The 27131-nt window shown below is 37.1% G+C and overlaps 2 protein-coding genes and 1 long non-coding RNA gene across 4 annotated transcripts; 1 reads left to right on the forward strand and 2 right to left on the reverse strand.

Annotated features, from left to right (window-relative positions):
• Nucleotides 1–8088: 8088 nt before the first annotated feature.
• On the reverse strand, nt 8089–9820 carry LOC144424391 (uncharacterized). 2 transcript variants are annotated; one of them, XR_013476681.1, is made up of 2 exons: nt 9475–9820; nt 8089–9148 (listed from the first exon to the last, which is right to left on the reverse strand). It is a non-coding gene; the product is annotated as an uncharacterized LOC144424391 (long non-coding RNA). The 2 variants fall into 2 exon arrangements; XR_013476682.1 differs by having other exon boundaries at nt 9425–9820.
• A 3647-nt stretch (nt 9821–13467) lies between these two features.
• LOC120330840 (synaptic vesicle 2-related protein-like) lies at nt 13468–16419 on the forward strand. Its single transcript, XM_039397797.2, has one exon. It carries the CDS (start codon nt 13572–13574, stop codon nt 15105–15107), a length of 1536 nt encoding a protein of 511 aa, XP_039253731.1. The 5' UTR covers nt 13468–13571; the 3' UTR covers nt 15108–16419.
• A 7174-nt stretch (nt 16420–23593) lies between these two features.
• LOC120331263 (sodium-dependent phosphate transport protein 2B-like) lies at nt 23594–26789 on the reverse strand. The gene is made up of 9 exons (XM_039398334.2): nt 26554–26789; nt 26327–26473; nt 26098–26241; nt 25879–25990; nt 25574–25739; nt 25313–25417; nt 25105–25225; nt 24686–24892; nt 23594–24552 (listed from the first exon to the last, which is right to left on the reverse strand). Exons 1-9 carry the CDS (start codon nt 26684–26686, stop codon nt 23720–23722), a joined length of 1968 nt encoding a protein of 655 aa, XP_039254268.1. The 5' UTR covers nt 26687–26789; the 3' UTR covers nt 23594–23719.
• Between the last annotated feature and the right edge of the window lie 342 nt (nt 26790–27131).

Genomic DNA, 27131 nt, shown 5'->3' on the forward strand with positions numbered 1-27131 from the left:
TTGTAACATTTTCCGATTTTACTAAATAGGTAGGGGAAGGTGGGGCACGTTGGGACATGGGGCACAGTGGAAAATCAGCTCTCACACTGATACTATATCCGCAATCCTGTCCGCGGTTCGATGTTTCAATCCGCCCTTCGGTCAGTTACAACGTCCCCGCGAACGGACAACGGACGGGTAGAGCGGCGCAAGCTATGGGGTGAAATTGGTTTTGGGAGGTTGAAACTAAAATTTCACCATCCCAGTTTTTTCCTGTTTCTACTTTAGCTTTTCCAACATGACAAAAGACCGTCAGATATTTTTCGTTGAATTTCGACGGACTGACCCATTATGCCCCAGGGTCTGTCCGAATGTGCCGCACAAGTGGGGTACAGTGGAACACTTGACAAGCGTTTTTCAAAGCATTTTAGTAGTAAGATGTGTGTCGCAAGGGAATTTCTTAGTCGCTGAATAAAAACTACATTTACCCCTCTATGCATTAGTCCCGCAAACTTAAGTGAATATGCAGAATTAACGGCTCAAAATATGCAAAAGAAAAAAAGTGTCCCAACCTTCCCCCTACATTTAAAGCTGCCCCGGCTGTCTTTATTGACCATATTGTTATCGAAATTTCATGCGCATATTCTCTGTACAAATATTGGGTTCAGTTCGAAAAATAGAAAGGAATTGACGTTAACGATAATAAATAATGTTACAGTTTAATAAGAATTTAATTAAATGTAATTGTACAAATAATTCGAATTTAGACTAATTAGTATTCGTTTTACATGCGATACGTCTGCTATCGATGGGAGTCAGCGGGAAACAAACGCATTCCCCCGGGATAAATATGCAAATCCTATCCCTCTGCAGTTGATGAAGCCTCGATCAAAATGAATTTACATTACAACAGGGGTCGGGAACCCATGGCTCGCGAGCCATATATGGCTCTTTTGGTGACGGCATATGGCTCCCAGAAAAATCTAATATTCCAAGACTAAGCTTACTATTGTTACGAGATTTCAAACACTTTTATAGCCAATTTTGGCAGGAAATACCCAATACGTTTGAGAACGCGCGCCCAGCACATGTCTACGTTATGTAAGATAATCACCAGACAGGCATTGTGACAAACAATGGGAGTCTGGAACATATATTGTGACATCACAAAGCGATATAGTTTTAAAAACACTACGGAGATGCCTAAACGAAAAAGGGTGATGAGTATCGTAGATTTCAACTTGGGCTGCATGTGAGCAACCGTTCAAGGCCGGCAGCGACTACATGCAGCATCAGAAATCACAATAAATGTATATTGACATTGTATGTGTTGACTTTTGAGTAAACATTTCAGGCCTGATTAAGTGAAGAAATGTTATATGGCTCGCACGGAAATGCAATTGAAAATATGTATATTTTATGGCTCTCTTGACCAAAAAGGTTCCCGACCCCTGCATTACAATGATAACAAGTCGTCGGTAACTTAGCACGAGACTCAAAATCCTGCTGTACATCACCTGGACAAGATCTCATATCAGAGGCACATGCTTTTCTTGTGCGTCTCGGGACCACCTGCAGGGTCGCAACAAGTTCATATATTTTCACAGATAGGTTTTTATTTTGTGTGTTGAAAGAATCAGAAGACTCAGATTCCGGATTTGGGGTTTATTATGAGGCAACTTCACAGTTAAAACAGAGAACACAGGAAAACACGTCCGGCCGCCAGCGAGGCGACCGGAGAAGGGGCGGAAAGCTCCTTTTTCTCCCGACCTGATGGTGATCGGAGTCCCACAACAACCGGACGAAGTATACCCGAACCAAGGGTCCGCAAAAAGCATATAGGCAAATACAAAAAGACAAACTAAATTAAAACACACGGATAATAAAATCCGTGACAGAATCCCTCCCTCGTTTAGGATGAAACTCCACAAGTTTCATTCTCAAAATCGAGTTAAAAAAACACAAAACAACCAAATTTTTTGAAGATTATGTAACCCCTCTTCAAAATATCTTTCACATAGCCAAATGGTTTAAACAAGATGATACAATAGAAAAATAGTCATGAACGAAATTGCTCTTCAAATCCTATTCGATATGGATTCCGCTTGACAGGCTTGGCAAAGATGTCATGGTTTTTCTCATCTTCATTTAAATGTTCCACTTTGGATAATAACGGCTCGAGGTGATCAGGCAAACCTTCCCCCACTTCAGGATCAGAGCCAGACATATCAGCAATTTGGTAAACCTCCCATTATTATTACTTAATAAATTGTATTCTTTATATTCAACTATTATACATGTGTCCATCAACCTCTTCACGAAATATATTGTTAAATTGCTGATATGTTACGCAATTCGGTTATTAGCCTGACGATATGTAAAAATCCTATATAAAAAAGTATTGCTTTCACTAAATATCTGATTTTCCCACTGCTCACAAATAAAGAGGCCTGGAGAGGGATAGATGCATTTCGAGCTATGCACTACGAAAACAAACTCATTACCGGCTTATTTACCGGGTAGACTTATTCGCCGGGAAATACGGTATCTAATGTAAAATAATTACACAAAATACGAGTCAGGTGTGCCGCCAAAAAAAAAAATTTATTTCTGCCAATTATTTCTATCCTGTTTCTAGGAAATGAGAGTATACTATTTTGCAAAATCGGGTTATTTGATCTATTTTTAAATTTCGAAAAACTAACTAAAAACGGACAAATAGTATGCGAAGCCACAAAACAAGCTAATGTTTACCACCATGTTTAAAAAAACTGTGAAAAATGTAAGCAAGTGGCCGCTAAGACTTCATTTTTTACGCAAGTGATTCGATGATCTGAGAAATATATATAATATTGTTTATTATATGACAATTTTTACCTCAGTGGTTTAGTTATAATGCGTACATTAAACGTGACAATGTGATTTGAAATCCAAACGCACGTAACTAATGGTCTATGGCAGTGGTTCCCAACCTTCCCTGGCGGACCGGTAAAATTAAATAAAATTTACTCGCACATAGTGAAAAATTGAAATGTGTGGAACAGAAAATAATAACATAATATATTTGCGTAATATAATGCAATGTCGGGCACTCACCAGCATGCTTCTATATATATATAAAAAAAAAAGGCACATTTAAAATCATTTCACATGAAGAAAAACTATCAAAAAATGTGTCGACTAAAAATTGAAATGAGTGGAACATAAAATAATACCATATATTTACGTAATAAAATGCAGTGCTGGACATTCATTATGCGTAGGGTTGCCATATTTTTGTGACTTCAAGGCGGGACGCCTCAAAAGGCAACGACCCCTTAGCTGTGATTTTGTAACTTTTGTAACATTTTCCGATTTTACTAAATAGGTAGGGGAAGGTGGGGCACGTTGGGACATGGGGCACAGTGGAAAATCAGCTCTCACACTGATACTATATCCGCAATCCTGTCCGCGGTTCGATGTTTCAATCCGCCCTTCGGTCAGTTACAACGTCCCCGCGAACGGACAACGGACGGGTAGAGCGGCGCAAGCTATGGGGTGAAATTGGTTTTGGGAGGTTGAAACTAAAATTTCACCATCCCAGTTTTTTCCTGTTTCTACTTTAGCTTTTCCAACATGACAAAAGACCGTCAGATATTTTTCGTTGAATTTCGACGGACTGACCCATTATGCCCCAGGGTCTGTCCGAATGTGCCGCACAAGTGGGGTACAGTGGAACACTTGACAAGCGTTTTTCAAAGCATTTTAGTAGTAAGATGTGTGTCGCAAGGGAATTTCTTAGTCGCTGAATAAAAACTACATTTACCCCTCTATGCATTAGTCCCGCAAACTTAAGTGAATATGCAGAATTAACGGCTCAAAATATGCAAAAGAAAAAAAGTGTCCCAACCTTCCCCCTACATTTAAAGCTGCCCCGGCTGTCTTTATTGACCATATTGTTATCGAAATTTCATGCGCATATTCTCTGTACAAATATTGGGTTCAGTTCGAAAAATAGAAAGGAATTGACGTTAACGATAATAAATAATGTTACAGTTTAATAAGAATTTAATTAAATGTAATTGTACAAATAATTCGAATTTAGACTAATTAGTATTCGTTTTACATGCGATACGTCTGCTATCGATGGGAGTCAGCGGGAAACAAACGCATTCCCCCGGGATAAATATGCAAATCCTATCCCTCTGCAGTTGATGAAGCCTCGATCAAAATGAATTTACATTACAACAGGGGTCGGGAACCCATGGCTCGCGAGCCATATATGGCTCTTTTGGTGACGGCATATGGCTCCCAGAAAAATCTAATATTCCAAGACTAAGCTTACTATTGTTACGAGATTTCAAACACTTTTATAGCCAATTTTGGCAGGAAATACCCAATACGTTTGAGAACGCGCGCCCAGCACATGTCTACGTTATGTAAGATAATCACCAGACAGGCATTGTGACAAACAATGGGAGTCTGGAACATATATTGTGACATCACAAAGCGATATAGTTTTAAAAACACTACGGAGATGCCTAAACGAAAAAGGGTGATGAGTATCGTAGATTTCAACTTGGGCTGCATGTGAGCAACCGTTCAAGGCCGGCAGCGACTACATGCAGCATCAGAAATCACAATAAATGTATATTGACATTGTATGTGTTGACTTTTGAGTAAACATTTCAGGCCTGATTAAGTGAAGAAATGTTATATGGCTCGCACGGAAATGCAATTGAAAATATGTATATTTTATGGCTCTCTTGACCAAAAAGGTTCCCGACCCCTGCATTACAATGATAACAAGTCGTCGGTAACTTAGCACGAGACTCAAAATCCTGCTGTACATCACCTGGACAAGATCTCATATCAGAGGCACATGCTTTTCTTGTGCGTCTCGGGACCACCTGCAGGGTCGCAACAAGTTCATATATTTTCACAGATAGGTTTTTATTTTGTGTGTTGAAAGAATCAGAAGACTCAGATTCCGGATTTGGGGTTTATTATGAGGCAACTTCACAGTTAAAACAGAGAACACAGGAAAACACGTCCGGCCGCCAGCGAGGCGACCGGAGAAGGGGCGGAAAGCTCCTTTTTCTCCCGACCTGATGGTGATCGGAGTCCCACAACAACCGGACGAAGTATACCCGAACCAAGGGTCCGCAAAAAGCATATAGGCAAATACAAAAAGACAAACTAAATTAAAACACACGGATAATAAAATCCGTGACAGAATCCCTCCCTCGTTTAGGATGAAACTCCACAAGTTTCATTCTCAAAATCGAGTTAAAAAAACACAAAACAACCAAATTTTTTGAAGATTATGTAACCCCTCTTCAAAATATCTTTCACATAGCCAAATGGTTTAAACAAGATGATACAATAGAAAAATAGTCATGAACGAAATTGCTCTTCAAATCCTATTCGATATGGATTCCGCTTGACAGGCTTGGCAAAGATGTCATGGTTTTTCTCATCTTCATTTAAATGTTCCACTTTGGATAATAACGGCTCGAGGTGATCAGGCAAACCTTCCCCCACTTCAGGATCAGAGCCAGACATATCAGCAATTTGGTAAACCTCCCCTCTTGGGTGAACTACTCCCACTGAGGTACCCGCCTCGACATGCACCGGTTCCTGGCTCACGTTGACCACACAACTTGGGATTCCAACAACGTAGGGCTCCACCACTGAAGGTAACACACAATCCCACTTCTGAAAACCGGTCACAACAGTCCAGCCAGTTTTAACCACCGCACACATGCCGGGACCTTCATCATCACACCAAGGCTCACTCAGCCCTCCAGCCTTGTTATGTTCCGCCTGAGACACCGTTCCCGAAGTCGCTGAGTAGAAAATGGTTCCGTTAAACTCTTCGTCCAAGCTGGATTTTTGTTTCATTTTCCTGATTGTCAGAACCTTCGAAGTTGTCGTCATTGATTTCCTCCAAATCCGTCGCCGTGCTCGCCATTGTCACGGTGTAAGATGTTGCTACCGTGTGTATTGAATCAGAAGACTCAGATTCCGGATTTGTGGTTTATTATGAGGCAACTTCACAGTTAAAACAGCACAAAACAGAGAATACAGGAAAACACGTCCGGCCGCCAGCGAGGCGACCGGAGAAGAGGCGGGAAGCTCTTTTTCCCCACGACTCGATGGTGGTCTGAGTCTTACAGTAACCGGACCCGGATGAAGTATATCCGAATTAAAGGTCCTCGAAAGGAATATATATAGGCAAATACAAAAAGACAAACTAAATTAAAACACACGGATAATAAAATCCGTGACAATATATCTTACTGCAGGCCTGCACAACATGCGGGGCGCATGCGGCCCGCTAGATACTTCTGTGCGGCCCGCAGGTGATTTAGAAACACGTCACTTCTCGGGTCTAACAATCAAAGCCGGCATTGTTATGCAAGCGCGCCACTACTCCGATCATATTCGAAATCGTGAGATTTAGGTTTTGCACTAGTTTCAATAAATATCGAACTTTGTGTGCTCTTCACGACCCCTAAAATTCGTCGCTCGTAGTTCATCTTGTGAAATATGTATGTCGCAAAGTTTGCGGCCCGCCGGGCCTTCAGATTAATGCCTGCTTCCCTCGTGGTATTTTGAGTTGAGTAGGCCTGTGACTTACTGGATGCCAAAGAGAAGCCCTGGAATATTATTCTTTTCTTGACTGTTTGCTGTTTTAAACAAATAAATATGCATAACCTTTTATTTGGATGGTCATATTAATCAGGAAAATTATGCAGAACGGATAAAAAGCATGCGTGGCAATTTTTGAGTTTCTGAATTTTCCGAGATTTGACAGAGCGCTTTCGCGATGAATAGGAAGCGAAAAGTGTGATTACTCGGCGCCACGACGTCCTTCACAAAAGTCATATTTTTCAGCCGGTTCTGTTACAAACAGAACATTGACAGTAACCAGTAATGCTAACCGGTTCGCTGATCTCATAAAATTTCGTGAGACGGTTCTATAGAACCGACTGAATCCCATCACTGGTTGTAATGCTTCTTCATTAGCATACTTTCGTTATTCACGGCAAAACTGTAACAAAAAGATGAGAGCGTAATTCACTGTGGTATGGTACCGGTGCCTTAAGCGTTTTAGCAGGGTTAACTCACCAGTAACATACCGTACCTGTAAGCCTGATACCGGTATTCGATTGTGGAATGGTTTTCTTTTGGCATATACAAACTCAATTCATTTTCTGTTATCAAAATAAACTAATACGTTAGTATACAAAACTTGAATTTGTGCAATGAACCTTTCCCCGACCTTTGACCCCCGAAAAATTCCTCCTATACTTTACCATTGCAAAATTTTCGGGGCTATTTTAAGAGTGCCTTTGCATTTGTGGCCAATTATAAACTTACGGAATACATTGCTTACATTCTATTCTAATAATATTAGGCCGCGAGCCGAGGCCATGAAAAACGCCTAGAAAGTGAGTTTCGTAGCGCACATCAGGTAACTACCTGAAAATGATTTTAAAATGTTCCTCAAAAATGTAGTAACAAATATTGCCTTGTTCCCACTTCCAAAAGTTGCACGTTTTACGGAAAAGACGCTTTTACTACAAGAAATCTGTGCTACGATCTGTCCTATATTCTCTACATTTTCGACAATGAACAATGACTTCTGCATGACGTAACAATTAAATCGAATCAGCTGTTAGCGAGCGGATGAATATTAGTTATTACCGCTCGACCTTGCGTTGAGCTGGGCAGCCTTTCCATCGCCCTGTTTAGTTATTATTAGTTAAGTTATGCTAAGACGTTGTTGAAAAATGTATAAGTAAGTTATTAAACACTTGTAGATCCTTACAACGGATATGGGCCGTGAGACGAAGCCTTGAAAACGCCCAGAAAATGAGTTTCGTAGCGCACATCTGGTAACTAAATAAATTCTTCAGTTTAGTGTGAAAATGAACATACTGAACGCATTACAGCTTGTTCCACAATCCTGATGCGAAATTGAATATATAAGAGGTTCCGGGAAATTCAATAACCATAAGTTCACAACACATACATAAGAACTATGCAATTCGAGAGCCCTACAGCACACTAACACAAATGTATTCCTGTAATGTTTTGCCTGACCAAAATCGGACTTCCTCAGTCAATCATAATTTATTAGGTAGATTATGAAAAATATGGCATACGTGTAACCAACAACAAAAAATACTTTAATTGTGTGACAGGAGTGGCGAGTGACCTCGAAAGCAGCGACACCAACAACGCTGATTCACATTAGCGAATAAATTTTATGTAATAACCACAAGCAGTTTGCAACAAGAAGAGCATAAAAAGCTACATCCATTTTATATAAGCTATCAAACGTATTTATTTTTAAGCAATGAAGTCACAAATTAACATCGTGAGCACGAAAACACAAATAAATCAGTTATTTCTCACTTAGAAATTTACCAGAAAAGTCAAGAAAATTGTACAATATGTACATAACATAGTGAACAGAAATATTACAATTAGTCTTTTTTTAGTTTATGTGGTTATGTATTTGAACAAAGGCAATATTATTTCTAGAAACAGGACTACGACACTAACAAATGTTCGAAAAAAAAACAAATAAATGATACTTATTAAAAATCAACTGCAATATCTAATTCACTTTCTTCTGAATTGTTTTCGAAATCTACCATCTTGAAAATCGACTTTTCCTCTATAAGTGTACTGTGATTTTTGCAGTCTTGCATAAATTATTTTGACTTTTTTTCTTACACTTGCAGTTTGCCAACTCAAGAACTGATTTGAGGGCCACATGCTTCAGTGAATCATTGTTGGGTATAATCCTTATGTTTGCCAGTGTTAAATAGACGTGCCCTGGTATCATTTACATTCTTCATACAGTGAACTAACAAATTCCTCAGCTTTATTTATTAATGCCTCGTTAACCTCAAAAGATCTTCATAGTTGAGAAAATATGAATTGAAACCACAATGAAGTCTCCAACATGAGTTTGATGGGCAGTTCCAATTGCAGAAAAGTGCTAAAGTATTTCAATATGAATAGCCCATCTAAGCTGTTTGCAACTATTATGATTCTCATATACCTTTACGCTTCAAGACTTCTTGTTTAATCCATTTTATAGCAGCAGGGATTAGAGCCTGCATTAGGTCGGATTGGTGGAACATTGCCGTCTTCTTTTGTAGTACAGTATCTAAAATGAGGAAGAAAATCATATTTGGAACAGTATGAGTGTAAAAATACCACTAAATACTAACTAATACCTTGAATACATAATGCATTTTATCTGATGTACTCAATGAGCGTATGTACTACAGTCCAGCAGTATTTGCATACCATTACTAGACTATATCGACACTAAATTTTGATATATCACAGTCTGAAATGCCCTATGACAGTATGAGTATGGACTATAGGCCTAGACTATATTTTAAAACATCAACTGTCTGTCTACAACTTGATTTCTCACCTCTCAATCGTTTCCAATGCTACTTTTATTTCCACTCCGGCATAACTTACCGTATCATTGCTTCCCAGGTTCTTGTCGACTCTATGAATTTAGATTTAGACCAACCGACATTAGTAAAATTGATTATTTTCTTCTCTTTCACACAACCGTGCATTACAGAAACAGCCATTAATTTCTATTTCCAAATATGCTGTGGCCTATATAGTAGTATAAGTCTGCTGAATAGTCAAGAAGAGTCATTAAATTAATCATAAACATTTCATGCAAGCCAGAAAATATCGTTGTTTGTGACATATTATTCTAGGTCTAGCCTTCCTTGGAGTTACCGCACCGTACCTATTCAATAACGTCTTATGAGCTAGTGCTCAACTAAAATTGCTATTTATGGTAAGGATATACAAGTGTTTAATATCTTACTTATACTTTTCAACACCTCCTTAGAATAACTGAACTAATAATAACTGAAAAAAACTATGGAAAGGCTACTTAACGCAAAAGCAAGCAGTAGTAGTACATCTGATATTCATCCGACCACTGGGGAATCACCTACAGCTGACTAATTCGATTGTTACGTCATGCAGATGTCTGCGTTCATTGGCCCATGATACCGAAAAGAGAAAGTAGGACAGATGGTAACACATATTTATTGTAGTAAAAGTGTATTTTCTGTAAAACGTGCAACTTTTGTAAGTGGGAACAAGGCAATATTTGTTACTAAATTTCTAAGGAACATTTTAAAATCATTTTCAGGTAGTTACCTTATGTGCACTACGAAACTGAAAGATAAATGGCCTCGGCTCGCGGCCTATATGTATAAATACGCAAATAGGGATATATTTACCGCAAAATACGCGGTTATAATAATAAATTTTAAAAGATTTAAGGCTTTAATTCTACGCGGCCCCGCCATAAGAAAAGCATTGTTTGAGGCTCCAGAATACGATTTTACAGAAGGCCACTCAAGCGTGCGACGTCTGCGACGGTAACACTGATGTTTTCTATCCATTATGTAGTCATCAATGGTCTGATATGAGTGAGAAAAGTGTCTGAGCGGAAGCAGGGAGCATTGTTACGTCAAATTTTGCATCTTGCTGATTGGCCAATGTCACGAAGTAAACAAAGAAGTCAATGCACGGGAAAGGTCCTAGGAAGAATTTTTCGGGGGGCAAAGGTCCATTCGGCGTTATAACTTATTTCCAGTGAGGAATATCAGAATTGGGTAAAAAGGTGAATAAAATTCACGGGGAAAAATAACCATCACAATTAGCTGAATCTAAAAGGCACACCCTCAATGTTCTACCGTCAGAATTTGAATCGATAAGATCAATATATATGGCGGAGTAATATTAATGTGAAAATTGTCATTCAGATATTTGGCAAATTGACCGCTACGGCTACGCTATAGTATAGTACCGGTAGTGATCTTACATTCTTATGCATGTATGCTGAAACTTACCGGTACCAGTAAAGGACAAGGTACGGTACCGGTATTTCGGTTACAACTTCTCTTTTTGGACTTTGTTTTTATCATTTTATTGGCATGCAAGGGATTGTTTTTGACCATACAGCAGTACAGTCATAGTTAAATTTTGGTTTATGAGTAACTACTGGAACTACCGTAAAAGCAGGTAACTTCGGATGGTTTATAACTTCGGATGAAATTTTTAATCGTTCTTATCTCGACTAATTTGCGTCATATTGTGCTTATGACAGTTTCTATAGCGAGGAATTATATATCTAAATCTGTTATCATATTCAATTGCGCAGTTTAATTTATTTTATGATTAAAAAAATCATGTTTTAGCATAAAATTGACACTCCGTTTTCGAGCGGCTCAAATCGTGATTTCTACTGATGCTAACTTCGTCAAAATAGCATCATTCGATAGAGGGCGTTATCAATGTATATAGAAAATTAGACTGATCGCGAGATGTCGTATGAGGCCCGATAAAAAATTAAAATTTGAATAATTTTTTTTATCACAATAATAGCATCTGACGCAAACGTTGAACTTGACGTCACCCTAACGTCGCTCACTTCGAGGACGACGTCACGTTGCGTCGCCGTTACAGGTTTGACGCCAGACATTCGGGCGCCGACGAGTTGGCGTAGATTTGAAAATAACAACGATATTTTGTTCGATTGATCAATATCGGCAAAATATACGCATCAACCATTTTCTGTGGATCGTAAATTCATGGCGTCAAATGCTGGAGATGTAATTCAATTAAATTTATTAAAAATGGCAATTAATGAAAAGCATATCCATTCGATTTGACGATTGCAAATTTCTCCATTTGGTACGACAACATGGGTTCAAAATAGAAAAATTGTGAGCAGTCGAGAAATATTGCGTAAATATAAAAATATATAACCAGCGATAAATAACAACAATCATTGCTGCAGGTGAGTTCCGTTTTGTGAATTTAACGAAAGTAATTTTAATAAAGTTGCCAATTGCCAAATCGGTGTTTTGTCGTGATTTATGCACGGCCGACATTTAAATAGGTCAATTAAATAAAGAGTGCTGTCATGTGCATGCTCAATAATATATATTGTGCGACTATACATGGTGTGACTGTGGAGTGTAAAAAACGCTATCAAAACATCATCGGCTATAACTAAATCGACTATGACCGGTGAATATTCGGATCTAATGTTACGATAAGAGAAAATAAAACGAGACATTTTAGTATAAAATCAACTTAAAAGTGCCTCGCTGGAAATCCCACGGTCGACATTATCATCGTCGCTCGCGACGAGGATTGAACATCTGGCATTTACGCAACGACGTAAAGCGTGCTTTGTCCTCACGCACGCACTTTTCGCTCTAGTTGCGGTGACGCAGGGAGGGGATACACCCATCCGAAGTTAGATATTTATTTGCGTCGTTACAGATCACAGAAAATGAGACAATTAAGACAGAAAAAATGATCCGATCATCGAGAAAATTATATGTAGATGCAGAGAATTACATCAATGTAATATATTTCAAGTTTGACGCGAATCGGACAACAAACGGCAGAGTTATTGATTAAAATATAGTGAAATCATCCGAAGTTAGCTGCTTTTACGGTATGGTACAAAGACATTCTTAGCTAGTTTTTTAGCAACCAAATAACATATTCCATTTTCATCATTAATTTTATCCTGCTGATTGGAATGATTTATACCAAAGTATAGGAAAATATTATTGAAATTTGATATATTTTTTAGCCACATTACACCACCTTTTCAGAACTATAAGGAATACGTAATGCGATTACTAAACTCAATTTATTTAAAGAATAGGAAGTAAAACCCCAAATTGTCAAAAACAGCAACTAGTACCATATGGTGGAAACCAGCAATAGCTTGGTCAATCCAACCAGAATAACTGCATAAAGCTGTAAAGGAAAATATTAGGATTGTCTTGAAATTGCACTTAAATTTAGGGCATGACTGCCCTTCGTTGCATTTTAATTTCTTAATATCAGTTTGTCTTTATAACTAAATTTGAAATATTGGCTGATTGCATTTCAATTACTTAATTTGATTACATGCGTGCATGATCTGACTTCTGAAGCATATTTTCATTTTGCATTTCGCACTGCTGTCATGTAAAAGATGTACTAAATTGTACGTTGTTGTTGTTCTATGAAAAAGCGGTGAATTAGTTTTATATTCGCCAATAATACTTTCACATATTTGTTTGACTTTCAATCCCTTAAATAGAATCGAATGGATCTCAAAATAGTTGTTCTGGTTTAATTTTTGTCTGTGATAAAGATTAGTCTGTTAACATTGTACAGGCATATATATTTGTATTGGGAAATTTCATCTGGAGTCGTTTGTTTTCAGAAAGGACTCTATTAGGCTGCTGGATCGAATCATCAAGGCATGATCATTGTCCAATATGAGGTGCTAAGGCTGCTATTCCTGGCAATTTTGTTGTCTTGCAAGTTGTATAAAATTATTCAGACCCACATCCTTGGCACGAAATTAATTTGAATATTGTCATTTTTACCATACATTTCAACCAAATATTTGAAGTTGCTGAAACAATTTTCTAATGTGGCGGTTTATCTAGTTTGCAGACTTTACTTTAATGAATAGTTAGTTGTTTCATGATTGCCTGGGTCATAGGTTCTCAATTCTATATCAGAAAATGGCAGATGATGTAGTTTCACTTACATCACCAGATGATAGTCATGATAACAAATTGACTAATTCTGTGAACGATAGTGCTACATACTCCAGTACTGATGTTCAAAATACTACTGAAGAAACCTTCACAGTCGAGGAAGCAGTTGAAGCTATTGGCTTCGGAAAATTTCAATGGAAACTTTCCATCATGACTGGGTTTGCCTGGATGGCTGATGCTATGGAGCTTATGATATTGAGTATTATATCACCCCAGTTACGTTGTGTGTGGATGTTATACTCTTGGCAGGAAGCCCTCATCACTACAGTGGTATTTATTGGAATGATGTTATCGTCCTCAATTTGGGGAAATATATGTGACCAGTTTGGTCGTAGAACTGGTCTTATTTTATGTGTGGTTTTCACATTTTACATGGGCTTATTAAGTGCATTCTCTCCTAACTATGTCTGGATTTTGTTGCTTCGTGGTTTAGTTGGCTTTGGTGTCGGGGGTGTTCCGCAGTCAGTGACCCTCTATTCAGAATTTCTACCACAAAAATCTAGAGCAACTGCGATTGTTCTTGTGGAAGTCTTTTGGGCAATTGGTACATGCTTCGAAGTTCTTCTCGCTCTGCTCGTGATGCCAACACTAGGATGGAGATGGCTCTTGGCTTTAAGTTCCTTACCACTTCTTTTGTTTTCTCTTGCATGTAAATGGCTTCCTGAGAGTGCGAGGTATAACGTTTTGTCAGGGCATCCAGATAGAGCCATTATTACACTAAAGGAGATTGCTGCACAAAATGGGACCACATTGCCTGCTGGTAAGCTTATGTGTGGTCAGCAAGAAAAGCGTGGTCGGTTGGAAGATCTTTTCAAAAATGCAGAAATGACTAAGACAACTGTATTATTGTGGCTCATTTGGTTGAATTGTGCATTTGCTTACTATGGAGTTGTGCTCATGACGACAGAGTTATTGCAACAAGAAGGCACAGAAAATACTTGCTCGAGCATTGCTCAGAAGAAGAATGAATGCAATTTGAGTTGCCACAAATTGACATCAGCTGACTATGTGGATCTGTTATGGACAACTTTAGCTGAATTCCCAGGATTGTTTTTTACATTGGTGATAATTAATTTCATAGGTCGCAAAAAAACAATGGCACTTACTATGGTTGGCTTTGCTGTGTTTTGTCTTCTATTGATGATATGTTCTTCCCGTAGTTTAATGATTTTTTTCTTATTTGTTGCACGAGCATTCATATCTGGCGGGTTTCAAGCTGCTTATGTCTACACTCCAGAAGTTTATCCAACAAATGTACGTGCAATAGGATTGGGAAGTTGCAGTGGTATGGCTCGTGTTGGAGCAATTATAACTCCATTTGTTGCTCAAGTACTGTTACACAAATCACTCTCGTTAGCTGTAGGAACATATGCTGGTGTCAGTTTGCTTGCCATGGTTTGTTCACTGTTACTTCCGATCGAAACTAAAGGCCGTACCATGCAGGATTCTGTTGCGGTGGATAGTTCTTCTGGTGTGAGTCGTACAACTTCTACGCAATAGATCATTTTATAATTATTTACCTGATACACAACAAGAATATGAGTTTTGAATGGATATAATTGTGCCTGAAATAGGAAGTGAAATTGAGGTCTCAGCCATCTTATTCTGATGAAAAGAAGTATTCCAAATATTTAGTATATTAAGCATTTTGATTTTGTCCTATGGTATACATTACATAAGTTAAATGTTGTGCACATATATGTATTCCATTTGTTTTAAGTTGTGCAATATTATTGTGGATAAGCTATGTAATCAAATAATCCAATCTCTGGACCAAAATCAATTAACTTTGCACTTGCCTTCCTTGCGATACAATGTATAATCTAATATATATATCTATATATGTGGGATAGCATGGAAATATATACACAATATTACGTACAATATATAATATTCCTCACTTGTGTCTGAATATAACTCATTTTGATTTATGCATGCTTCTTTATACAATTATTTGAATCCAAATGTTTTTGCACTCTGTGAAATCCTAGCACTTTATCTAGTATCAATATTTTCCCCCTTTTGCTGAGAAAGATTATGATATTTTTTGTTTGAAGTAATATTGTTTTATTTATAATATGCCCATTATAATGTGTACATGACACCAAACAGTTTTCACTTGTTCATTTCTGCTAATTAGTTAATTCAATTTCATAGTCAAATCTTGTCAGTTCGTTTATTCATATTCAAATATATCCTTGTTACTTCTGTGTTTACATTACTGAAGTACAAGTTGAAGTCCCTCAATACCTCCCTTCAATACTTAGTTTGTGATCATGTAAATATAATCAAATCCTCAGTGGTTGTTAGCCCTATAAGGCAAAGGATATAGTACGGTCACCACTCACCACTTCTTCATCAAGGCTATTAATGTACAACATGGTTATCTTCATTTTCAATTTGTTTTCACTGGGTTTGTTTTGATGGACAACCCAAATGTTATTTGAATTATATTGTTTGATTCTTTAGATTCTCGTTTTACATTAGTCGGTCAGTAATCATATCTTGTTACTTTGTAGGGTAATCCTCAATGTTCTCTCTGCCTTGGGGTGTTTATTAATCATTACGAAATCAGTCAATATTATATACATTCGCAAACATCGTAGTTTATATTTGTGATGATCATTAAGACAAATTCAATGTTTATTTTCAAAAATGCAAATCAATTTGTGCATAGTTTTGCATATGAGATTGTTCACACCAAAATTTGAGTGATGTGAATGTAATCTACCTACAAACTTGTCGACTCAGTTGTTTCGTATAAATTTTATTATTGTATGTAGCGCAATATATTGGTTTAAACTTGTGGTAATTGATTGGAGCCTGTTTTGAAGTATCTTGATTTCTAGTAAATTTGATTGTCTCATTATTTATTCTTGACGCATCGTCCTAAGCGTTATCAATACGCTTGCCATTGCACCTCTGATTACCCTACGCAGGTTCAAATCCTCTTTGGGATAATTATGTGCGGAAGGATTGCTCGAATCCTCACCGCCGTGGGATGGTTCATTCAAGCGCTGGTCGGTTATAGCTTCCTCCACCACAAACTCCATGATGCATCTGAAATAAATTACTGTCCAACTAATTCTATACCCGACGACATGGCTGTTATTATAAGGATCACTAAGTAACCTACAGTAAAAAAAATTTAGTGAGGCGCGACATATGAACAAGGCTATACCTTCGCATAAAGTTCGCTGCTTGATCGAGAAAACCAATCTTGAAGAAATCCGCTAATTCATGCCAGGCCAATCATTACGCGTTTATCTAAGATCAATATGAATTTCAAGGACTCTGTAGGTGCATTTGTTTTGTTAGTGGGCAATTTAGCATACAACGACAAAAGACATTTTGTTCAAGCATGCCCGAATCACTCGAAGCCTACTTGCACATGCTAGTTGAACATCAAGAAAGGGCATTGGCATTTGAAATTACTGCAAAAAAAAACAGAAATTAGAATTTTCGTTGACATATATTAATTTAATTGTATGCGCCTGTCACTTTCTTATATTTTTTTGATTGATTTTTGAGTTCTATCGATGTGGGACCGTATCCGTTGAGTTTACCATACCAAAAATATGGCAAAAACAGTATTTATACCAGCTATAGTTAAACTGCTTGATTCAGCTATAGGGATAAGTGTGTCCCCATCTATGTGTTTTCACCCCAGTACTATTTAACGTAGGCTACTTTAGCGGAGCAAACCACACTAACTCCTCCGAAGTCGATAAGCACATAAAAAATTATGATGCCAAATATTCGTATATTTCAGAGATGTACGATCGTATAGAAATTGTCCAAAACAGTTAACGAAATACACTTAATACCTTATGGATAGTATATATATATATATGTAGTGGAACAAAATTTTTAACCAACAAATCAACAGGTGGTCACGAGACGCGCAAAAAAGCATGGGCCGCAGCCCGCAGAGATCATTTCCAGTATTTTGAGCAGACACGGTAGGATTTTGAGCCTGGTGCCAAGTTACCGACGACTTTGTCATTGTAATGTAAATTCATTTCGTTTGAGGCGTCGATCATCGATAAATATGATGCATCCGACGAAAAACAAAACGCTTGATTAAAATTGTGATTACACTTTACAGTCCAGATTTAAAAAAGATTCACAGTCACAATTTTGGATATCTCTTAATAACGAATACCCGTCGCTATGTAATCGAGCAAGCAAACTGTTGTCCGTACTTTCAACCAGTTACTGTGTGATGCGAAAAAAACCTTTAATTAAAACGAAGCAAAAAAAAACGGTTTCAAGGCTACGCAATGTAGAAACTTCTTTGAGGCCTCGTTTGCAATCCTATATCGGAAACGAAACAACAGCAAAATTCTCACTAGAGTCAATTGTGTTTATACGTGATTTGGCATGTACTTGTTTATCATGTGAGCTGTTTTATGCGTGCCTTTATTACGCATAATGGGTGCCAAGCACTGTATTTCATCACGAAAATATATGGTATCTTGTGTTTCATCCATTTCAATTTTTTGCCGGCACATTGTTTGATAGTTTTTCTTCGTGTGAACTGTTTTTAAGTGTGCCTTTTTTGTCTGTAAGCATATTGAGTGTCCGACATTGCATTATATTACGCAAATATATGGTATTTCCTCCCGTTTCGGTCATTTTAATTTTTTGCCGGTCCGCGAGTACATTTAATTCAATTTTTCCGGTCCGCCAGGGTAGAAAGGTTGGGAACCACTGCTATTAGTACAAAAGGATTAAATACCATTGATGCATATTCGCTACACCTGAACTATAGAACGGATGTTACTAAAGATAAGTCAGTACACGAATATTGGAATTATTTTTTGTTGCGGAGGGATCATGTTCGCGGCATCAACTGCCTCGTTAACTCTGAATCAACCCACCCCGCCCTCGCGAGTAGAAGCGGGAATCATGACCTCACGTTTCGGGTATCATGTCGTTTCATTACAATGTCATAACAACTTCCTAATGTTTTTAAATTAAAGATTTTACCAAATATACTTACTTATAACTACAGTTTTGTAAGTTACGCGGATTTAACTCTAATTCTACCAGTTTTTAACTATTCATCGTCCATTCTATCTCAACTAATTTTGATATTTTCGCTACCAAACTTTTATCATCAACATTTTAAATTATATATATATGGCAATTACGAAGAAAAATATCAATGAAATATTACAGTGGATTTTCCCGTTGTGTAAAATACAAAATATGATGACAACATACTGTCACAAATCTATGTATTGTTTTAAAAACATTAATGTTCTTCATCACGTGTAGTAGCCAACACTCTATGAGCTTTCTAATTGAACAACGCGATTCCTGGCGCCAGTGCACAACGGAATTCTGCAGTAACTGCTGTAACTTGTTTAATGGAAGGGTCGAGGCCAATTTTTAGCTCAACGACAAAGTTACAAGGCAAGTTACGATGCAATTCAAGTATTTTATTGAACCGTTAGTAGTGAGCACACCACTTATACATTTGAATCACAGATATCAATTTCCCATTCTCTGAAATACTTGTTCTTAAGCTATAATAATGTTCACTGTAAATATAGTTTGCAGACAACTATTTTATCCGGTCCGTCCCTAACTCGAGATGATAATACATATTGTCGGGGTATCGGTTTTTTTAAATACCGGTACGGCGTTTTCGCGTTGGTATCGAATCAGTATCGGCCCAAAAGTGATATCGGTACATCTCTAATTTAGTGTGGATGTTGAATATATTGATGACGCTGACACTCAAACGAAACTTCTGGACTCGAAGTCAAACCAACTTTCCAACAAAATTCATTAAGTATTGAGAAATGCAAAAATCTAGATTTATCGATTTGCAAGCACGTACAGTTATGAACGTGCATTCTCAATCACGAAAATAAATCAATATTAGCTACGGACTAGGTTAACGGATGAACATTTGGATTCAATTATGTGCATCGCTATTTCTCCTTTGAAGCCCAACAGTTTGGTCCCCTAAAAACGTTTTCAAAGAAGTTGTTTTCCGGGACATGAAATTGTTCCAGTGAATATATAGTTTTGTGTTTTACGGAAGTTCGTTTACAATACCAACAATTATTCGAACTTGGCGTGGCACGCAACAATATTATTTTGATAACTTATAATTTGATAACTAAAGCCTACTTGTCAACTTTTTCTCTTTAAATTACCTCTTCATAACAATATATTGTCTCAATATATATATATGTGAATATTTTTTAATCTTATATAAAGCCTACCAGTAATCTCAGCATTAAAAATTGTTTTTGTTGTATATTTCCAGTTTATCAGTATATGTCATATCTTTCAACTTTTCCCAAGTTTTGAGCGTGGGGATAATATAGCGACATAAACCCCAAATTTTCCCCAATGAGAATTAAAATTGAGAAAACAAAGTTGATTCTTCTCAAATTTATAATATATAATGATTTTCGTAGAAAATTTACAATTTAAGCTGCCAGGAACATGTTTCATCTCGTCATTATCAAATTAAAGTTTATATTCCCAAATAATATTCCCACCAGTACGTCTCATTTGATACTTCATAATTATGATACTGTTTTTGACGTGATTACGAGGTCATATTTGTCATTAATTTGCTGTTTGATTGGTAATACATACTGCTCAATATATTTTCTAAAATAGTCTCAGTGGTCTAGAAAAAAGTTATAGGATTATATTCTGTGTATCGTCGAAAACTGCCAATAAAGTCGAGTATAGAAAATTTTCGGTACTCACGTAGTATGTGTACCAGGTTGGAGTCTATTTTATTCCGATTTTCCATATTTTAGTTCTATTACGAGTTGGAGGACTGTCTGTGTTAGTCAAGTGAATATACACCCTAAACATAGGTTTCAGTCCCTTTACACAACTTGTTGTAAAGTAGGCGAACAAAATTATTTACCTCCATATTGACACACACACGTCTGGAGCGCCGAATTTACAATGTCTCTTCATTTACTTTTGGGGTGACCTACTGACGGTGATTGTTGGAACAAAGTCGGTTTACGAGTTTGAATGAAAACTATTGTCGGTCAAGTATCTTGGATCATACAGTACAAGTACAGCCTTCTAGCAGTGACGCCCGATGTTCGTAAAACTGCAGAATCCGTGCTCGTGTTTCACAAAAAGTCGTCACGGCCGCATGTTGGCATTGGAGAATCGTAAAGTGACCTAGAAGTCCTAGGTGACCAATAATTCGATAGGAGCAGTGGCGTATCTACTTAAAATGGCGCCCATGGCAAAGTCTAAAAATACGCTCCCTAGGTAGTTATTTGACAATTTATAATGACTATTAATGAATTAGGATACTTCTACGTTATTATTTGAGTAAAAATACGAGTTTCAGTTATTCCCAATTTGAAATTATTTCATTGAAACGTTTCATTATTGATACTTTTCGCCGTTTTTGCGCCCCTGTTCAAACGGCGCCCATGGCACGAGCCATGGCTGACACACCCTAGATACGCCACTGGATAGGAGTTATGGTAAACAGAAGTGGAGTTATGGTAAACATGCAAGAAGTTCATGTTGCGTGGTATATCTATATAGGAATTCGTCCAGCAGTAGTTGGTACTACAGACTGCACTAGCATGTGTGGCAAGCTGACAAGATATTAAATAGCAGGTAAGTGAATTGTGCAGCAGGTTCAACAGATCATGATATCACTCAGTTACTGTGTTTTGTACGGTATGGTATATACAGGTAAATAATCATAACCGAAGTCAGTTCATTAGTTATAATAAAATTTTGTTGTGTATGTTGCAAAAATGTCATACCCTGGAGCAGAGGATAAAATGCAAGATTTTAATTTTTGGGCTGACGCAGAAAGAAGCCAAAGTTATACCAGTGACAACATTTGTCCATCAGTATTAAATAATAATCCCTTGGTAAAATTTAGGACAATAACTTATCTTTTTTACATTTCTAATTTTACAAAACGGCTAAGGTTTTACCGTACAGGTGCCGACGGGCTATTTAATCTCCGTATATTTAACAATTGCTCTATTATAATATGAACATATAATCGACACTATTTTTCAACTGCGAGCGTTCGCCAAGTCAGTTTCGTACTTTTTTCTGATATTGTCTGCACTTGTGGTGATATTTCATGCAGTGTATTTATCGTTATTTCCATTTGTGCCGGGCGCACGGAGTCTAGTAAGGGTGTTACGTGAAAAAGCTTTACGTTCTTACCAACGGATAGACACTGTCCCACTTGAAGAAGCTTTAAGCTGATACAGTACAGACTGTGCAGTAGTTCCTTGGCGACAGATGTTGGTTGCGACATATTGTTTCGTAGGGTCTCTTTTTATATTTCCACCACAGTCGGGCCGATGTCAACTGCGCGATCGGTTTCGGCTTTGTTCTCACTCGAGAATGAGACTTCACTACTTGCGTTTAATGATGCAAGTGGCTACAACTCAAACTACAGCTTGTAATAAAGAAATACACATAATAAAGAAACTTTGTTTTTGGCTTAACTGACTCTGTTTCAGTGAAAATGCTGACTCAGAAGAAAACCAAGTGTAAATAATTGCAGTTGAATTCCGACTCCATACATTAATAATTCCCAACAAAGCGTGCGTAGTAAAAAAGAATACAGTTTTTGATTGGACACTGGCCAAGCAAATATTACCTTAGTGCAAATTTAACACAATACCACAAACTGCTGACATATCTAAATCCAAGGATGTTGTTCTTTTCGCACAATGTCACGTTCGTTTTTGTGATATTTACGCGTCCTTTCGTGCTCAAACAGTAAATGTTTTCAACTCGAATTTAACTTTTTCTTTCATATTTTTATTTTGATAGGCAATAAAACCGGAGTTGGTACCAAAGTTCAATTTCCGTTATATAACTCATCGCATGTGTAACTGCGTGAAATCCTCTTTCACGCCATGTGCTCCAATCGTGGACATCTGGTATTTGTTAGTCACAAACAAAACGCAACGAGCAAATGACGCCAGAAGGCCGGATTGAAACGCCCACTACGCTCTCTCGTTCGATTGGCTAAGAATTCATTTACTGAGTCTTGCCTTTCTTTGTCCCACTTCTTCATATGCGTGGAACTTCTTCTACGTATTTTTCCTTACAAAACTAAAAAATTACAATCAATCATACAATTTTTTTCGTACATAATATGTTTAAAGACTTATTTGTTTAAATATTTGTCAAATAAAGCAACATTTTTAAATATTAATTAAAATATAATTTTTGCAACAATCCAATGATTTTTTCTGTGTTCCATAAACTAATTATCACGCAATCTAAAGATGGTCTGATCAAGAGTTGTCAACGATTCATTTTAAATATTTTTCTGTCAAATAAGAATGCTGCAAATTTTGTAATTTTGTTTCAATCAACTTTTGAAACAGCTAAGGAATATTTTGAAGTTTAGCGGTAGAAATAGATTATCGAAAATTTTATCAAGATAAAGAGTATTTTACCGGATAACAGAAACTCTACCCCCCCCCCCCTCCTCCGAACAAACCTTACTTGTTAGAAAAGTTGTTTGTCGCGTCTGTTTTTTTTTTTTTTTTCAATTTCCCAATGGACTTCAGTACATTTCTCACTGCATTTTGCAAAACATCACTGGTACGAAATATTTGGTGCCAAATTTGTTGTTGATTCAATTAAATATAAGCAATGATGCATAAAATCCTTTTATATTTTTGTGGAGCACATTTACATATTCAAATTCGTTTTCAATCTTAGTTGTACACATATCCTTGGTAAAGAAATCTAGATAATGAATTTTTCACATTGAACCGTCGCTGGGAAATCAGCGTAACTTAGGAACTTACACAAAATTATAGCTAAGGCACTTAGCAAAAGCACGCATGTTTCTGATTCACAAGCTTACCTGCATTAATAAGGTAGCAGATCAGTATATAAACTGCTTTCCCACTCTGACCCTCAGTGCAACGACCGCTAATGACTTAACTCGCATTGTATAAAAGAGAAAACAAAAATGATTTTAGTGTTTGGATTTTTTTATTAAAAAAGTGGAGAAAGCTCAAAGAAAATTGTAATTTAATAAAAAATATATTATTGCATAATACACTATACATAAAATAAAACATGTAGAAACGTCAAATTAATTTTGTTTATAACTGTGTGGTGGTGTCATCAGAGTTGTATGCTGGGTTTTCGTTCCCTAAGTTTTCAAGAATATATAAATGATCCGAAAAGCCTTGCTTTTCTGAAAGTATCGGAGTAGCACCACTCGAATTGATAATTGATTTTTCATAGTCCACATCTATAACAGAGATGTTTTCCATGGAACTATCATATGAAGGTGGATCTTGTTCTTCTGCTTCTTCTTCGTTGCAACATTTGCAACAAAGCAAAAATTTAGAAAACACTTTGTCGTATGGTTGCAATGATCGCAAGGGCGCTGGGAGGAACTCCCACGTCTGCATTGACTCCGGAAGCCATTCTGGCTTACGTGATTGCAACACATTGAGAATAATAACACATATTACAATAACTGCCACCAATATAAGAAACCCCCCCATGATCCAAATCCCTGCGAAGGAAAGGCCTAGAATTACTCCTGGAATAAGAAAAAAGGCAAAGATAAGATAGAGCACTGCGAACCATTTATACTCGGCAGTCGTGTTTCCCATGAATCTGGCTGCTCGCAGAGGGACTCTTCGCATTATCGGAATTGGATACCATATTAAAATCCCGGATATATTAAAAAAGAAATGACAAAGAGAAAGTTGTAATGCGTAAATCATTCCAGCGTCGCTTTCTGTGGCAAATGCGGCAAGGATTCCAGTTGCTGTGGTGCCAATGTTTGCACCAAGTGTCAACGGGTACATACGCTTAAGGCTGATGACGCCAAGTCCAACTAACGGAGTCATTGTTGAGGTGAAAACAGTACTGCTCTGCACCACGAAAGTAAGAATAGCTCCAGAGAGGATAGCAAGATAGCCTGAAAAGTTGAAAAAAAAACTTGGTAAATATTTTCATTCTAATTATATATAAACAAGTATAAATTAGGCTAAGTATTTATGTATATCATACCCATTAAAAGCAATTTGTGCAATAAAGAACTAAGCACCTACCAGATATCCATCCGAATGGGTACGGGAAATTTGTATTGAGAACTTTCTTTATCACACGCGCGACACTTCCTTTTAGCATAGAACTCAATAATTTCACCATCATGACGAGGCATGCGCAGAGAACAAATAAAGATAAAATCAGAATAATTCCCCCGACAGCTGGATCAGTCATCCCAGTATTGGCGAAAATGAAGTCGTGTACGTTGCCTAAGAAAGTATAAATATCCACTGTTGTTATTTTTATACCGTGAGTCTGTACTTACCGGTATATTCAAAATCTAGGTTCAGCATTAAAAACAGCATTATTAAAAAGACATGTCATGTCTTACAAAAGTATATATGTTATAAATTGTTGTGATATTTTACCTGTGGCGTGTTCGAAAAAATAAATGTACTTGTTAATAAATTGTTGTGCTCACATTTTTCTACTCCAACTAGTACTGTTTCTTCCACGTTGCAATCTGTCGCAGTAAAATTACATTGGGTGCTGTTTCCTGAGTACGTTACGTTAATAGTCGCGTCATGTTGTTCACACCACACCTGAAAGTGAAGGAATACGGAGATATATTTTTTAAGTAATAAACAGATTATTCATCCCATTGTTTCACAAATGATTTATTATATTACCTTTATCATTGAAGCGTCTGCTTCCAATGGAACTTCTAACGCGATCAAGCCGATGATAGTCTTGTTGACTTGTATAACGTGTTCGGTTAGTGGGTCTGTGATTACCTAAAAATATATTGAATTTTTATGTAATTTGTCCAAGCAACGATATGAAGAAAACGCTTCGATTACGAAGCAATGTCAATGTCAATACTAAAATGATAATAAAAACCCTGATGAGTAATTGTGCAAACTCGCTCTAAATTACATTGCATCACTTACATCTAACATATCGGGAGGTCCTTCACCACCAGCAGAGTTTAAATTAGAGCTTGAAACGATTGCTTCTGTTGTTTTTTCCAAATAGCCGGTTAGTACTTCCAAAGGCAAAAGTATTATTACGCTCAGAAAATTGAACATGTCGTGAACAGTTGCACCACCGAATGACCTGTATTAAGGAAATAGAAAAGTTTTTTTTTTTAAATTTGAAATTGGTAGAGAAAAGAAGTTTTCTGTGCTTTTTCTTAGTGCATATTCATTTTGCCGAAATTTATTTATAAACGAAGGATTTGAATTCTATTACGCACTTTCGAAATTGATCTCGATCCATCGATTGTGTCAAGGAAACAATGGTGTTTGTAACCGACGTTCCTATGTTTGATCCCATTATGATTGGAATTGCCTCGTGAACGTTCAAAACTGCAGAAAAAAAAGTTTTTTTTCCATACAAATACGATTTTGAGGGGGCTTCAATTTTTTCCTATTAGTTTAGTAATCTACGTTATATGATTGATGAAGCAACTTACTTCCGGCCCCAACCATAGTTATAATGATGGAAGTCGATGTTGAAGAACTTTGAACTAATACGGTCACCAAAATTCCAATGATGAGACCAGTTATCGGGTTACTCAGATATTCATTGTTGAAAAGCTGGCCTCCAGTTTTTCCACCTGAGAAAAAATTGCACTGAATAATGTGATCAACCAAGCTGTAACCTATTATCATTAAATTGATCGATCGATTGTATAAACCTACCAAGTATTTGAAACGCCGAACTCATGAGACTCAAAGAGCAAACAAAAATGTATAACGTAGCTAACACTCCAAATATCTTCCCGATTATTTTCATAATATGGAGAATCTTGTGCTTTCCTGACATATCGCTAAACTTTTCGACGTCATCTACAAAAAAGTTCAAAATGAGTTTGAAATTTTTTTGAGTGCTTTTGGAGAAAAAATACGAATTATGCTTTTTAACATACCGTCATCACAGTCATCAATAACAATTGCCCAAGCATCCTCTTCTAATTTTTTTCTCAACTCTTCATTCGTCATATCAATGTTACTGTTTTGAGCATTCAATTCCTCAGCTTCAATCATTTTATTGGTTGCCATTTTAAACAACAGAAAAATGAGCGACCGTAAAATCAAAAACTGACAGGGCGCCTTTCTGAATATCTAGCATCAACCGTTACCGATACTGGAATGGAGATCGCACCCGGTGCATGGCCCTTTTATTCTTTCCCAGGACATATTATAATCATTAAATGTTTTTCTTTCATGTAAATTTCTATGCATACTTATATTACTTGCGTAAACGATCGAAAGGAAGAATCTGCGTGTAAGTAAATATTGGTACATTCGTCTCGTGCTGAACGCATGGCATCATTCATGGCTTGTTGGAACTTTGGTTTGATTTACAGAAACAAATAAAGTACTGTGGGTTACGTTTATTGGGTAGTTCTCTTTTCCCGCATCAGACACTCCTTCCTCGTAACGTGGATAATTATGAGGCGCGCCGGAATGGGCGTATCCAAGAGTTCAAATCATGGACAGCTGT

The sequence above is a fragment of the Styela clava genome, chromosome 6, assembly GCF_964204865.1.
Source record: "Styela clava chromosome 6, kaStyClav1.hap1.2, whole genome shotgun sequence".
Taxonomy (NCBI): domain Eukaryota; kingdom Metazoa; phylum Chordata; class Ascidiacea; order Stolidobranchia; family Styelidae; genus Styela; species Styela clava.

Bases quoted from the DNA above. Each gene is read 5' to 3' on its own strand.
- LOC120331263 (XM_039398334.2), bottom strand. From the start codon at position 26,686: ATGGCAACCAATAAAATGATTGAAGCTGAGGAATTGAATGCTCAAAAC. The intron at 26,474-26,553 runs GTATGTTAAAAA...ACTTTTTTGTAG, and splicing joins TATTGATGACTGTGATGACG to ATGACGTCGAAAAGTTTAGC. The intron at 24,553-24,685 runs GTAGGTGCTTAG...TCAACTTTTCAG, and splicing joins CCCATTCGGATGGATATCTG to GCTATCTTGCTATCCTCTCT.
- LOC120330840 (XM_039397797.2), top strand. From the start codon at position 13,572: ATGGCAGATGATGTAGTTTCACTTACATCACCAGATGATAGTCATGAT.